The sequence below is a fragment of the Sus scrofa genome, unplaced genomic scaffold (genome assembly GCF_000003025.6).
Source record: "Sus scrofa isolate TJ Tabasco breed Duroc unplaced genomic scaffold, Sscrofa11.1 Contig2553, whole genome shotgun sequence".
Classification (NCBI taxonomy): domain Eukaryota; kingdom Metazoa; phylum Chordata; class Mammalia; order Artiodactyla; family Suidae; genus Sus; species Sus scrofa.
Window position 1 is genome coordinate 1 of NW_018085123.1, and position 15,142 is coordinate 15,142.

The 15,142-nt window shown below is 42.1% G+C and overlaps 1 protein-coding gene across 1 annotated transcript in view; it reads right to left on the reverse strand.

Annotated features, from left to right (window-relative positions):
• Nucleotides 1-234: 234 nt before the first annotated feature.
• Nucleotides 235-15,142, reverse strand: part of LOC102166678 (centriolin-like) — an 82,411-nt gene continuing 67,503 nt past the window's right edge. Inside the window, 12 exon segments of the mRNA XM_021081915.1 lie at nucleotides 235-1,151; nucleotides 2,535-2,597; nucleotides 2,775-3,047; nucleotides 4,404-4,429; nucleotides 4,432-4,543; nucleotides 5,408-5,613; nucleotides 8,037-8,262; nucleotides 8,689-8,877; nucleotides 9,526-9,599; nucleotides 11,133-11,290; nucleotides 13,463-13,680; nucleotides 13,764-13,879. Of these exon segments, the coding sequence (XP_020937574.1) occupies nucleotides 915-1,151; nucleotides 2,535-2,597; nucleotides 2,775-3,047; nucleotides 4,404-4,429; nucleotides 4,432-4,543; nucleotides 5,408-5,613; nucleotides 8,037-8,262; nucleotides 8,689-8,877; nucleotides 9,526-9,599; nucleotides 11,133-11,290; nucleotides 13,463-13,680; nucleotides 13,764-13,879 (1,898 nt within the window). The 3' untranslated portion in view covers nucleotides 235-914.

The following is a 15,142-nucleotide window of genomic DNA, read 5'->3' on the forward strand; positions in this document are numbered from 1 at the left end:
CCTGCCCCTGAGGCCCATGATGGTCTTGGCCTATATCTGACTTGGGTCCTCCATCGAAGGTTTTAAAGTAGTCATATTCAGGCTTTGGCTCTGCTGCTAATGAGCTAGCTGTGGGCCTATTAAAGATGCAACTGGCTTTGAATATTCTTGAGGCTCAACTGTATGATATACTGCTCTGTGGTAAAGAGAGATTAGCCTCTAAGTCCCAGTTTTGTTTTTTGCTGTGACCTTGACATCACTTTTCATTTTATACAATTTCCTTACCTATATAGAGGATAAATCCTAAACCTCCCAGGATGTAAAAGCTAAATGAGGTAAACGTGCACACAGTAGGCACACAAAAATGGTAGCTATTATCTATCTGACAGTAATACTGAGTTACTATTTACCAATTCCATGAGTATATTTCATGTTCCTTCAAAACAATTATGAACCTTACCTAAGTCTCACAGTAAACTTTTGTGAAATTCTGCTGATGTAGTTTTAATAGACTCTGGGTTAAGAATTCAAACTCTGCATTCAAACTTTGCTGAGAAGTAAGTGTCACAGTCAGTCGTCTTTCCTCAAAGTACAGGGAAATGAACAGACTAAAGTGGGACTCGAGCTGGCCTCACAGGCCTAAACTCTTTACACTGACCTCGCAGAGGATAAAGGAATCCAGAGTGGGAGGCATTTACAGTAGAATTAACCGTGTTTCTGACAAGTCACCCAGTCTCTAGTTGCAGTCTATTTCCTAAATCATCAGCTTATCATTCTTATCATCCACTGACCAACTGATTTCAGCTTCCCTAGGGACCATGAAAAAACAAGTCTTTCCTAAGACAAGTTTTCCAGAGACTGAAGGTGGCATTCACGTCCTTCTGAGCCTCCTCTAGATTATGGACCCCAAGCTTTCAGGGGCTTTCCATGTATAGTCAGACCCCTTGTGAAGAGCTTCCTCCTACCTGGCTTGGTCCAAGATGGGAGTCCTCTGCAAGGGAAGACTCCAGCTGCGACAGACTGGGTGATGACGTGGACTCTACAGACGTGCTGGTGACCAGTTCCCCTAAGGCATCGACCTGCCGCCTCAGGCTGTGTAAAGTGCCCTCTGTCTGCCGCTTCCCTTTGCTCAGCACTTCCGCCTGCTTGGACATACAGTGTCGAAGCTGGGCCTGAAGGTGTTATGGTAAAATTCAGGGTTTATACACAGAAGGGAGGTACCAGAACTAATACTCAGTAGCTTCTTCACGTTTAACATTTGATAGGCACATCTGACTGACATAAAATAGAAATGGATGCTGAAAATGCTCTTGTCCTTAAAAAAAAGAGAAAAAAAGTGGGCAGTGCCAGACGGCCATTGTGTTGTCATTAGCTGGGCCTTTTCCTCAGCCTGTTCTTTGTGCTATCACACGGCACAGGATTTGTGTCCCTGGCCTCCCATTAAATCACTACCTCTTCTCTCTCTCTTTTCTGCCCAGACTTTGGAGATGGGTTCATACTCGATGTCTCCACTGTCTCTCACAATGTATGTAATCCTCAACCCCACTCGACTTTCTGGCTTTCCCGCTGTATCTCTGAAATGACTCTCTTGCTCAAGTCGACAGCAAGCACCGCCCAACACAACTTCCTGTGATAATGGGAATATTCTCTGTCTGCGCTGTCCACCGTAGCAGCCACTAGTCACGTGTGGCCGCTGAGCACTTGAAATACGGCAACTGAACAACTGATTTTTTTTTTTTTTTTTTTTTTTTTAGCCACACCTGCAGCATGTGGAAGTTCCTGGGGTCGGGATCAAACTTGTGCTACAGCAGTGGACCAACCAAGGCACAGCAGGGACAATACTGGATCTTTAACCCACGGTGCCACCAAAGAACTCCAAGAACTGATTTTTTCACCTAATCTAATTATAATGAATTGCCACACGTGGTTGGAGGCTCCCGGATATCAGGAGCCTCCACTCACTCAGTACTGTGTGGGGCTCCCTCGCCGTACGTGGCTGTTCTCCAAAGATGCAGTGTCCTCTCTTGCTCTAAGTCACTCTCATTTTCCAACTCCAACCTACACTCCTAACCCCCAATTTTTAGGTCAACACTGACCACTAAGCTCTAGACACCTATTTTCATCTGTCTGCAGACAGGCATCCTTGCCTAGATGTCTCGCAAGGCCTTCACTCAACATGTTCTGAGCCAAACTGCTTATCTGACACCCAAGCCTACTCTTCCGGTGTTCTCCGAGCTTCCCAACCGCAGACCTGGGAGCTGCCTGTTGTTTATCACGGTATCTCTATTTCCTGACCTAACACACAGGTCCTGTCAGTTTTAGTTGAGGCAAAGGAGCACGACATGGGGACAGAGCACTGGGCTCCACACCCGAACTCGCGGTTTGGAACACGGAGCCGGCCTCGGGTTGGGTCAGGGCTTCGAACATGTACTCTACAAAACTGCTGAGCGGGCTGCAGAGGGGCAGTTCCCCCACTCTCCTCGACATGCCCACTATCTTAGACTATGTACCCATATCTGTATCTACGGATTTGTGGATATATTTTTTAGGACAACCTTGAGTCGATCTTCACGGTGACGCAGTTTCTCTCGGAGCGCTTCTCCCCGCCAGTGTTCGTCCTTTTTCAGGCAGACAGAGAAACATCAGAGAGTCACCAAGCACCACTATCAGTAACCAACCAGCCTTTCCCTCCGCCTACCCTGCCCCATCCTCAAGGCTAAGTTTCACTTATCTGGGGGGTTGGGGGCCACCAAATGATTCTTTTATGAAGACCAGAGAATAGGATAAACGCTTACCATTATGTGAACATGAGAAAAATTCAGTTTTTCTTCAAAAGGTGATGGCCTCTCACTTATGGTGAATGGGAAGTTCTCTTTCAAGCTTTCCAACCCTCCTTCCAGATTTTCGTTCCTTTCCAAAATAGCTTCCAGATCGGCTGGTAGTTCTGGAAGGAACTGGTTAAGATTCTTCAGGCTGGTTCTGATTTCATCTTTCACTTCGGATTTAAGTGTCCTCATTGCTTCACTGATTTCTATTTGTCTTCTTTCCAAATCTTTCTGGCTTGCCATCTAAAGCGTGAGAGTCAAGTACCACTGGGTAAAGTCTGGGACTTATTTGGAATTGAACTGTTTAAGTAAATGATTTTACTGGCAAATTTGACTAAAAAAGCAACTTACATTTTAGAAGAAAAGAAATGGAACAACTTGTGTTCCTTTTGAATGCGCTACTCTATAGAAATCAGTCTTTTGAGCATAGACAGCGGGTTCTAATCTCATTTCCTAGTAAACATTCCCATATGACTTAGGGCAAGTTAGCTACTTCTGAACCTCTGTTACCTTCATTTATACATGAAGATAATGCTTTGCATCCCCAAATGAAGACTAGTAGAACTATATGAAGCACCAAGTGGTACCCAACGGAGAAAGGGCCATTTACTGAACAGCTGTGCATGATTAGATAAATGTTAATGCTGAAGGGGTCGTTAGAAGAGATCTGTCAATGCTTTTAGTCCTGAGTGAGCCCCTTCTGTCGACCTCTCTCTCCCAAGGAGCTTAGCGGGATACCAGTATACCACTGCAATCCTTAAATAAGTTATTTTTTTCTTAAGCCAGAGGGTGTGTGTGGAAGGCTAGGTCAGGGTGTTATAGGCACAGATGTCCTGAATGGCCACATGAGGTATCCAAAGGACAAGGTGTAGCAGGGTCACTGAGTGGCACAGCAGCCTGGCTAGAGAGTTTGAGGTGGCCCAGCCACTGATGCTGGCTAAGGGACACCTGGGACGTCTAGGGTTAGACTCTCCCTCTGTGTGAACAGCTCTCACTCCCTCAGCCTGGCTGGACTGCAGGCTATCAAAGGTTTCCCCTGGGGTCATTTTATCCTTCCTGGGAGTCTGGCTCTTACAGATTTTTTTTTTTTCTTTTCTTTTCTATCTTTTTAGGGCTGCACCTGTGGCATATGGAAGTTCCCAGCTAGGGGTCGAACTGGAGATGCAGATGCTGGCTACACCACAGCCATAGGAACATGGGACCACACTGCAGCCTGCAGCAACACTGGATTTAACCCACTGAGCAAGGCAGGGATCAACCTGCATCCTCGTAGATACTAGGCGGATTCTTAACTCACTAAGCCACAATGGGAACTCCTTTCATAGACTTTTTTTTCTGGCTAAAAGCTAACATTTCAACACAGTTCTCTGGGACATGATTAGATTTTTGTTGAACACTGCCATTTTTTTTCAAAATAACATAAAAGCTTGTTGAATTAAGGGAATTTTAAAAGTGCATTTTTATGGAGGTATATTTCTAAATCTCAAACTAGAGAAACAGATTTGATTATTAGCATTTTGCAATTTTCACAAAGAAATACTCCTTGAAAAAGAGGCTAAGAAGTTAGCTCTGCCTGAGCCCTTGGGGCTGTGGGCGCACCTGTCTCTTGAGCTCTGTGTACTCCTGTGCATCTGGCCGAGCTCCTTCATCAGGCGCCTGGCCCGCTCATGGTTGTCCTGGGCCACCTGCTCGATGGTTGCCATTTCCTTCTGCATGCAGCTGTTCTCCTGCTTTTGCTCCTGGCACAAGAAGGGGACAATGACTCTGGGGTTCAGCATGTGGAGGTGTGCGATGCCGGCTCACACCCTCCCTAGCTCTGTGACTTCATTTCCCATCAGGGGAATAATCTACATGCCTTCTTTAGCAGCTGTGGTAGAGCTGGGCACAGAACACAGCCAGTCTGTTAGCCCAAAGTCTGACTCCTAGAGCTGCCATGTTACCAGTGACAACAGGTTACCTCCCTTGTCTGTGAACGTGAACAATACCCACCATCATAGGGTTCCTAGGAGGGTTAACATCTAGACGTCTACATACTCTCTTACGATCCATGCTGCCCGTCACTGACTCTAGGTGTCACCACCCCTGGGAAAACCCTCGGTGGAAGTACCCGCCACAACAGCACAACGTTACTTCCTCCGAGCCGTTAGAAAATCCATTCCCTGACAGCCCATCGTGCCCTCAGTTCCTCTCCATAACTGTTTTGAATCATAGGTTCATCTCCCAACTTATTTCAGGATTAAGGCATGGTAGATTAAGCTTCCGGTCTTAAGCTCTTCAGAAGCTTTCCTCGGCCACCCATTCACCCCCTGGGGAGGTGTGAGCAGGACTCGCTCGTGGAGAGTGCTCTCTGCCTGGTGCTGACCCGGTCTGTGCATGGGCCCGTCATTCCAGCCGGCCAGCAGCTCCTCCAGGGTTGTAGCCCAGCCTCAGACAAAATCTACCATCAGCTTCAAGAACGAACTAGTCTTAAATGCACCAAAAACAACAGGTGGGTTAGGGTCTGGGTTGATAGGCAATTTAGTTTCTCTCCACTGAAGCAGTGTTTTAGTTTAAAAATTTAAAAGCATCATTCCTCATAAACTCCCAGGGCAGTAGGCACTCACAAGAAGGTTCTTCTCTAGCTGGCTCCGCTGGATCTTAAGTGCTTCCTTCAGGCTGGCAACCTGTTTCTCAGCTTTCTTTCTTTCTGTCAAGAACTGGTTCCGCAAGAGGCTGAAGTCTGCCCTCATAGCATCCGTCTCTTTCTGGAGAGCCAGCAGTTCACCCGACTTTTCCAGTAATTGCTGCTCCCGCTCTGAAAGCTGTCGTTCTGAAATGAGCATTTTTAGTAGTTGAGCCTGAGGCCCTGGGCAGCCGAGGGCAGAGCCTTCCTCCCCTTATGGGCAGATTGCACGATGGCATGCCACCCAGTCGGGCGCATCCCTCCACGGCGCAGTCTCCCAAGCCTCCCCGACCCACACCAGAGGCCCAGAAAAAGGCCCAGATAAGGGTGACCCTTGATGAAATTTGTTCCTGGAGAGCCTGATTTCTGAAGTGACAGGCAGCTACTGTCTTCCCTAAAGTCTTTGAGACCAAAGAGAGTAAAGAGCACCAATCCTGAGGCGCAGGGAACATAGAACAAGCTGCTGGAATCTTTTTGGAAGCCCCAATTTTAACAAAGGGAGGCACACCAGTATTCCTTCCTTGATGGGAGGCAGCGCAGTAGAAAGAACCCGGGATGTGGACAAGTATGAGCCCTTATTTTCTACAGAAGGACCTTGTCTCCTGGTGTTTAATGGGAATCACATATGCGAACACCTAGTGCATAGTGAGCACTCAATAAGTAATGCTTATACCTACATCGATATTTAAAACAGATATTTCTAATCACCCTCTGTAAAGTAACACCCTGCCCAGATTTTACTTCTCACACCTGTGGCATGGTCAGACTCAGCATATTTGTTAAGTTTCATTTTTATAATGAAATGACTGAGGGAGTTCCTGTCGTAGCTCAGCGGTAATGAACCGACTAGGATCCATGAGGACTCAGGTTCAATCCCCGGCTTCACTCAGTGGGTTAAGGACCTGGTGTTGCCGTGAGCTGTGGTGTAGGTCACAGACACTGCTTGGATCTGGTGTTGCTGTGGCTATGGTGTAGGCTGGCACCTGCAACACCAATTCAACCTCTAGCCTGGAAACCTTCACATGCCGCGGGTGCAGCCCTAAAAAAAGAAAAAGAAAGAAAGGAAGGAAAAAAGAAATAATTGCGTCTGGAAGTGTCAAGAATTCCCAGGGGAAAAGAAAAATAATTTTTTCAGATTCCAGGTTCACTGAGTTCACTCAGGATAGAACAATATTTTCTGAGCATTAGTAAAACCTGAAGCCCATTTAAAAAAAAAGAAAAAATAATATATGTAGGACTAAGTCACTTTGCTGTATAGCAGAAATTAGCACAGCATTGTAAACCAAGCATACTTTATATTTTTTTTGTCTGTCTTTTTCTAGGGCCTCACCCGTGGCATATGGAGGTTCCCAGGCTAGGGTCTAATCGGAGCTGTAGCCGCCAGGCTACACCACAGCTCATGGCAACACCAGATCCTTAACCCAGTGAGCAAGGGGATCCTTAACCCACTGAGCAAGGCCAGGGATCGAACTCACAATCTCATGGTTCTACTTGGATTTGTTAACCACTGAGCCATGACAGCAACTCCTAAATCAAGTATACTTTATTTGTGTATTTTTTAACGGCTGAAGGTGTGGCATATGGAAGTTCCCAGGACGGTGAGCAAACCTGCGCCTCTGCAGCAAGCCCAGGTGCTGCAGTCAAGTTCTTAATCCACTGTGCCCCAACAGAAACTCCAAATCAACTATACTTTAATAATAAAAAACAGATCCTAAAATGTATTAATTATTTAAAAAAACCCTGAAGCCTAAGAAAAAGTAACCCACTTATTTGTGTGAGAACTATCATTTACCCTGGATTCCCATGTCAACTTCATTTGTGTGTGGCTCAGAGAGAAAGCAGACCCAAAGGCCAACACCTGTGTCCTGGTACCATTTACTATGTCAAATTTGAATAGAAGGAGAAGGTGTTAATATTGTTTTTTAAAAACTGGTTGAGATGGAGTCCCCATCATGGCACAGTGGAAGGGAATCTGACTAGGATCCATGAGAACACAGGTTCAATCCCAGGCCTTGCTCAGTGGGTCAAGCATCCAGGGTTGCCATGAGCTGTGATGTAGGTCACAGATGCAGCTCGGATCTGGTGTGCTGTGGCTGTGGTGTAGGCCAGCAGCTACAGCTCTAATTCAGTCCCTAGTCTGGGAACCTCCATTTGCTACGGGCACAGCCCTAAACAAATAAACAAACAAAAAACTTGCTTGAGATGAAATGGACACTGTTCCCAAAGCTCAAAGCCTTTAGATTTTAGAGCTTTTGGGACCTTCTGGCACTTTTTTGCCTTAATGTCCCACTTTCTTGAGATGGCATTCTCGAGGAAAGCAACACAATTAAGTAGAACGATTTGACAGTCTAGCATCTAATCCCATCCCATGAAGACAAATTCCCTTTGTCCCTCTGAGCCTGTTTCCCCATCTCTCACGGGCCAGGAGGATCATATGAGGATTGTACTTCCGGCTGTGCTTATCCCTGCTCCTGCTGGGCCATGGCTGGGGGCTGGGACTCTTTTAAACACTTTACAGGACAATCAGCAGATGCCCCACCTCACTGCCACACAGGTGCCACAATACATACGGGTTTGGGACAGCGTCTTCTCCAGGGTCTCAGCCCACCGTTCCTCTTCCTGCAGAGTTCTGATGCGCTCTTCAGCCACCAACACCTTGCTAAGCACCTGGTCCAGTTTGCTTTTCTGGTCTGTTATTTCCTTTTCCAGCTGGTGCTGCTGCTCCTTCAGTGTCGCTCTACTCACTTCTAATTTTTTTTCTTCACTTTCTCGCTCTTTCTGGAGTCTTTGAAACATCTTAACGGAGAATAGCCTGAGTTAGTCATAAAATAACAAATAGTGTTCTGGGGAATCTTCATGGAGATGAGATAGATTCCAGTTCTACAGAAAGCAGAAAACAGCCCATAGTGACAGTGAGTGGCTCTTTACAAAGGTGATCAAGTTGGGACTGGAAAACTCTTTGGCCAGCATGTGAAGAAGGGATTCAAGCAGGAAATGGCACGTGGCCACCAAGATTCTTTTATGGGCTACGTTTTATGGCCTTAATGGTCCATAAATATTACCATCAAGGGAGTCAAAGAGCTGGTGTGAAATCCCCCCAAGTCAGGCAGGGCAGGGCGGGAAAGCTAGTCCCCAGGGGATACTTCTCAGCAGCTCCCCGCCAGGGCAGAAAGCTCACACGAGAGACAAAGTGTTTCCTTTCATATCACAGATGAGCTGTACCATTTCTTGCTGGGCTAGTGTGGCCTTGTTTTCTTCAACCTCATCCTGAAGCACTTGCAGCTGCTGTTGTTTTGCTTCCTCTTCTTTTCGGCAGAGTTCCAACTTCTTTACCCATTCACTGATGTCCTTCTGGAGCCTGGTCTGCTCACTGAGCAGTGCATCCTGACGCTTGGTGGTGTGGAGCAGGTCCTTCAGGTGAAACAACAAATGGAAACTATGAAAAAAGCACCCTTCACTAGATGTGGCTAGTGCCATACCAGCATCTATTAAGTCTGACAAAATGAGAAACATAGAAGTTCCATATCCTTTATTATTTCAGCAAACTTACAAAGATACCCAGAACTCAATGTAATCACTGGCTTCCCTCTTGTTAGTATCTAAAAAAAAAAAAATAACAGATGTCTTAACCTCAGCAAGAGACTCGGTTCCTCTGAGCTTTAGCTGCCTTGTCACTGAGGTGGGAATAAACCACCACCACCTCACAGGATTGCTAAGATGAAAAAAAGCTGAAGCCTCAATTCTGATTAAAAAATGAACCTAAAGTCTTGGTTTTGTTATTATTTGAAATATTTACATAGGTTAAAAAAACTCAGAAAATAATAAATATTTCTTTTTTCAAGGAACCCAAAACTAAGTATTTTTTTAAAAAATTACCGTATTTCTAACAATCCAGAAAATATTCATAAGAACCTGTGTAAGACTTTTCAAAGGATGGAACACTTTAAGTTTTAAATATCTTAGGAATAAAAACTATCAAAGGTGTGAAAAGAAACCAGCCTACTTGGTTTGTTAACTCAACCACCTGCACACCATTAGGATTATATGTGTTAGGCTTACCTGCTTTGCTGGGTTCAAACGGTCTTGGACATCAGCTAGCTCCTCCTGTAATGAGTTTACTGCTTCTCGTTTTTCTATAGAAATAACATTTACATAAAATAAGAAAAAAACATATATATTTTCCCAGATTCCCATCAGCACCCTCAAAAAAAGTAGAGTGGAAGTGAATTTAAACTTCTGCTGAATGTATGATTATGCTACTCCATCTTACTAATAAGGCCAAAAGAGAGGTACACGCACAATCCAGATCTGGGCTTGGAGCCCATGTTTGTAAAGACTTACTCGTTCAAAACCTCACAATAAAAAAACTTACAGATAATACCTAGTGTTGATGACATGCATGGTTTAAAAACATGTACCTTCTACATGTTTGGTAGAAATATAGATTTGGTACGATCATTCAGGAGGACAATTTGGGAATAAGTTTTATATCTATACTGGTTTTGTCACTTACTGGTTGTGAGAACTTAAGCAAGTCACAAGGAAACTAAGCTTAAGTTGCCTTACCTGTAAATGGGTGAGATAAGAGTTTCTATCTCATAAAAATGCTACATTTGCATCATGCCAAAGGCATGATAAGTGCTCAACAAGTATACTGCCAGCTAGAATCACTTAGTAACTTCTATACAAACAATCATGAGGATGTATAAAAAGCTGGTAATAAAGTTTTGTTTTTTTTTTTTTTAGGACCACACCTGTGGCATATGGATGTTCCCAGGCTAGGGGTTGAATTGGAGCAGTAGCTGCCGGCCTACACCACAGCCACAGCAATGTGGGACCTGAGCTGTGTCTGTGACCTACATCATAGCTCATGGCAATGCCAGATCCTTAACCCACTGAGCAAGGCCAGGGATAGAACCCACATCCTCATAGATACTAGTCAGGTTCGTTACCACTAAGCCACAACAGGAACTCCTAAAGATGTTGCTTGCATTTACTTTTAAAAACATCCATATACACATACACACTCCAAAGAAAAATGTGGAAGGGTATTTACTAAATTGATAGTAGAAATTACCTCTAAGGAATGAATTTAATAGTCATCTTTATTTCATTTTGCTATGTTTTCAAATTGTTCTCTAAAGATTTTTTTTTTTTTTTTTTTTTTTGGCTTTTTAGGGCCATACCCTTGGCATAGGGAGGTTCCCAGGTTAGGGGTCAAATCAGAGCTGTAGCTGCTGGCCTATATCACAGCTACAGCATGTCAAATCCCAGCTGCATCTGGGACCTACACCAAGGCTCATGGCAATGCCGAATCCTTAACCCACTGAGTGAGGTCAGGGATCAAACCTGCATCCTTATGGATACTTGTCAGATTTGTTTCCACTGAGCCACAATGGGAATTCCTGAACTAGTTTTTTAAAAAACAACTTTATTGAGATGTAATTCACATACCATGCACTTCACCCATTTAAAGTATACTATTTTGTGGCTTTTAGTATATTCAGAGTTGCGCAAACACCACCCCATCTAATTTTAGAATGTTGTCACTTCTAAAAGAAACCTGACGCCCTTAAGCATGAATTATTTCTGTAATAAGGTAACAATTAAAAAAGAATCTAGCAAGAGGAAGAAAGTCACATCTCTCCGGCTGTGCTGCCTCAGACCTTGGAGCTGCTGCTGCATTGCTGCCATGTCTTTGTGCAGTGACAGTTTGTTTCTGTTCAGTTGGTCTACTTCCTGCTGCAGTTTTCGGACATCCAATTCCAACTTCTCTAAATCTGACTGTTTTGTTCTGCTAGTCTCTTCTGTAGCTGCTAAACTCCTACAATACAAGCAGAGAATAAGTTATACTGTCAAATATAAAATGTTCAAACACAACACCAGACAAGAAATGTTTTCACTCCAGTCTGAATGACTATAAATATTAACAAAATATAAGTCTCTTCAACTCATTTTCAAAAGAAACCTTATTTTCAAGCTTTCCAAATAGAACATTTGGAATGTTCGTCATTCAAAGAATGACTCACTAAATTGAAGTTTTATAAAAATCAGAGATAACATAGATAGCACTTGTTATTCCAAAAATGTGATTATAATGGATCACTCACTGCTGATAAGTGAAAAAGGAGGAAGTACAATTGTGTGTGTAATAGGACTTGTCCAAAAAGCAGGTATGTATGAGCATGCAGCCCTTTACATAAGTGGAACCATACACTGTGGGTTGGCTGTTGTCTAGCTTCTTTCACTGAGCTAATTACTTTGAGATTCATCCATGCTGTTGTATCTATCAATACTCCATTCCTTTTTACTGCTGAGTAGTGTTCCACGGTATTGATATCTGCCAATCCATTCATCAGCTGATGGGCATTTAAATTGTTTCCATTTTGGGCTACTGCAAATGAAGCTGCTATGAACAGCATCAGTCTAGAGTTTCTGCATGAATATATGCTTCCATCTCTAGGTGCGGGATAGCTAGATCTTCTGGTAGGTGTGTTTGAATTTTTAAGTAACTGCTAAACTATTTTCCAAAGTGGTCTTACTAACATTTTATACTCCCACCAATTGTGTATCAAAGTTCCTTGCTAGCATTTGGTATTCTTAGCTATTCTAATAGGTATGTAATATCTCACTGTAGTTTTAATTTGCATTTCCCTAATGGTTAATGATACTTAGCATCTTTTCATGTGCTTATTTGCCATCCATATATCTTCCTAAATAAAATGTTCAAATCTTTTGCCCATTTAAAAAACTGGGTTGTTCATTTTTTAATTACTGTTTTGAAAATTCATTTTATACATACACAAATATAATAAATATAACATATACGTAAACATATACTATTATATACTATTATATATTATATATACTCTAATATTATATATACAAGTCTTTTATCAGATTTCTCTCCCTGTCTGTGAGATGACCTTTCATTATCTCAACAGTGTCTTTTGAGAACCGGGAGTTCTTAATTTTGAAGAAATCCAATTTTATCAATTTACTCTTTATGGATCATGCTCTCAGTGTCTTGCCTGAACAATTTTTTGCCTAACCCAAGGCCACAAAGATTTTCTTCCCCCCTATGTTTTCACCTGGAGGTTTTATATTTTGGTTTTAAATTATGTTTACGAGTCATTTTATTATTATTATTAATTTTTTTTAATGGCTGCATTCAAGGCATATGGAAGTTCCCAAGCCAAGGATTGGATCTGAAGCACAGGTGCGACCTATGCTGCAGCTGCGTTAACTCTGGATCCTTTAACACACTGCACGGGGCCAGGGACGGAACCCGCGCCTCTGGAGTGACCTGAGCCACTGCAGTCAGATTCTTAACCCAGTGCACCAGAGTGGAACTGAAGTTAACTTTCATAATGGAGTGTGAGGTATAGCTCAAGGTTCATTTTTTTATCTTTGGATCTGCAGTGCTCTCAGCAACATTTTTTTGAAAATACCATCTTTTCTCTACTTTGCATCTTTGTCAAAATCAGTTGTGCGTATATTTGTGAGTTTACTTGTAGACCTTCTCTTCTGTTCCATTGGTCTATTTGGTGTCATATTTTAAAAGTTTTATATTCTTTTCTAGATCCTCTGCATTTCAACACCAATTTTAGAATCCGACAGTCAATTTCTATTTAAAAAGTCTGTTGAGATTTTGACTGTGATTGTTTTGAATCTATTGATCAATTTGAAGAGAATGGAATCTTAACAATGGGTTAAGATTAGATCTTCCTACCCACAAACAAGGTATTATCTCTCTATGTATTCATATCTTCCAAGCATACATTATTTTACTTTAAAAAAAAATCACAAATTACTTTAAAAAAATGCTTTGAGGGGAAAAAACCTAAAAGGAAAGTCACCCCAAAATGCTACTGGTAAACTGTATTATGACACTGAGTCTGTTGCATATTTTTATTTTTTTGCCTTTTCTCAATTTTCCAATTTTTTAAATGCCCTCCAGAAGGGATCCTTCGAGCTTATTTGTTCCTGCTCTCACCATTTGGTTTGTGCCAACTTCTTTTCCCAGCTGTCACATTTCTCTTCGAGATCTTCCTTTTGTTTGCACAAAGATTCAACACACAACTGCAATGCTCGGGTCTCAGCAGTTATTCGCTCTATTTCTCGTTTGTCCCTCTCTAGGAGCTGCTTTTGCCACTCTATTTCCCCTTTCTGTCGCAGGGCTGTCTGCTGCAAATTCTCTAACTCCAGCTTCTCCTAAAGCAGATAAAACAGGGGTTCAAGCATGCTAAAAGAGAGAGGCCACGATTGGCTACGGGTAAAACAGCCTCATTTATTACCTCCAGCACTTCAACCTGAGTCTTCTCTAACTCAGACACCTTTTGGTCATGTTGTAGCTTCAAACCCTGTAGCTCATTGTTTTCAAGTTGCAACATGTCCAGAATATTCTTTAGCTCTAACAGAAACAAAGCATGGTCCAGGCTATTAAATGCATATGGAAACATTTACAAAATGAAACAGAAAATAATATTACTGGCTGATACAAAAAACAACAATCAAACTGTTGCATTGAATTAATGGACACTAATACTAATCAATTGTATTTTTAATGAAAAATCCTTTAAAAGTATGGTTAGACATTAATTCGTTAAATTTTGTTATAAACAAAAACATTTAACAAAGATCTAGTTTTAAATCACGTACCCTACTTAAGAAAATTCAAATTAAAACAAATAGAAAAAACTTTAAAATGCATCAGGTGAGATTTTTATATAATTCTTTTTTCACTTGAAATATAGATTTCGAGATATTAACTATTTTTTCTGATTATAAAATATTTTCTCATTATAGAAAATTTGGTAAAAAGTATAAAAGAAAAAATGAAAACCCATCATTATCCTACCATCCAAAGATAATCACTACTGCAAGAGCACCTGCTGTATTTTCTTCTAGGAGTGTGCATGTTTGCACATGCATGCACACACACACACTTTAAAATAAATTAGGACTACACTCTATATTCAGTCTTTTTTTTTTTGCTGTTTAGGAATGCACTGCAGTATTATGGAAGTTCCCAGGCTAGGGGTTGAATCAGAGCTACAGCTGCCAGGCTATGCCACAGCCACAGCAATGCCAGATCCAAGTCGAATCTGTGACCTGTGCTGCAGCTTTCGGCAACACTGGATCCTTAATCCACTGAGCCAGGCCAGGGATTGAACCCACATCTTCATGGATACTAGTAGAGTTCTTAACCTGCTGAACCACAACAGGAACTCCTCTATATTCAGTTTTAATCTATTTTTCACTCTTCTCTCATCAGTATTTTTGCATGTCATTAAATGTTAAAATGTAGTTTTTAAATTCATCATTTGTTTCCAAATTTTGTCATTATAAATTTTGCTGCAAGTAACTGACTCAGTCAGCTTAATTTGTGAAATAAGGAAATAAAGGCTTACGTCTTAAAAAAAAAAAAAAAAGAAAAGAAAATATCGCTGCAATGTGCACAAATGCTTGTCCTTGCTAGACAACTAGAAATGTGCTACCTGGTTTAACAAGTGTGAATTCTAAGAGCCTTAAGACCCTGGGAGGTTGTTCCAATGGGTAATTCAATCCACAGTCTGGAAGTGTTCTTCCTTCCTCACACTCTGGTCAGCAATGAAGATGATTGCTAATTGCTTTTAATCAACCTGAATGGCAGAAAACATCATATTCCTTTTCT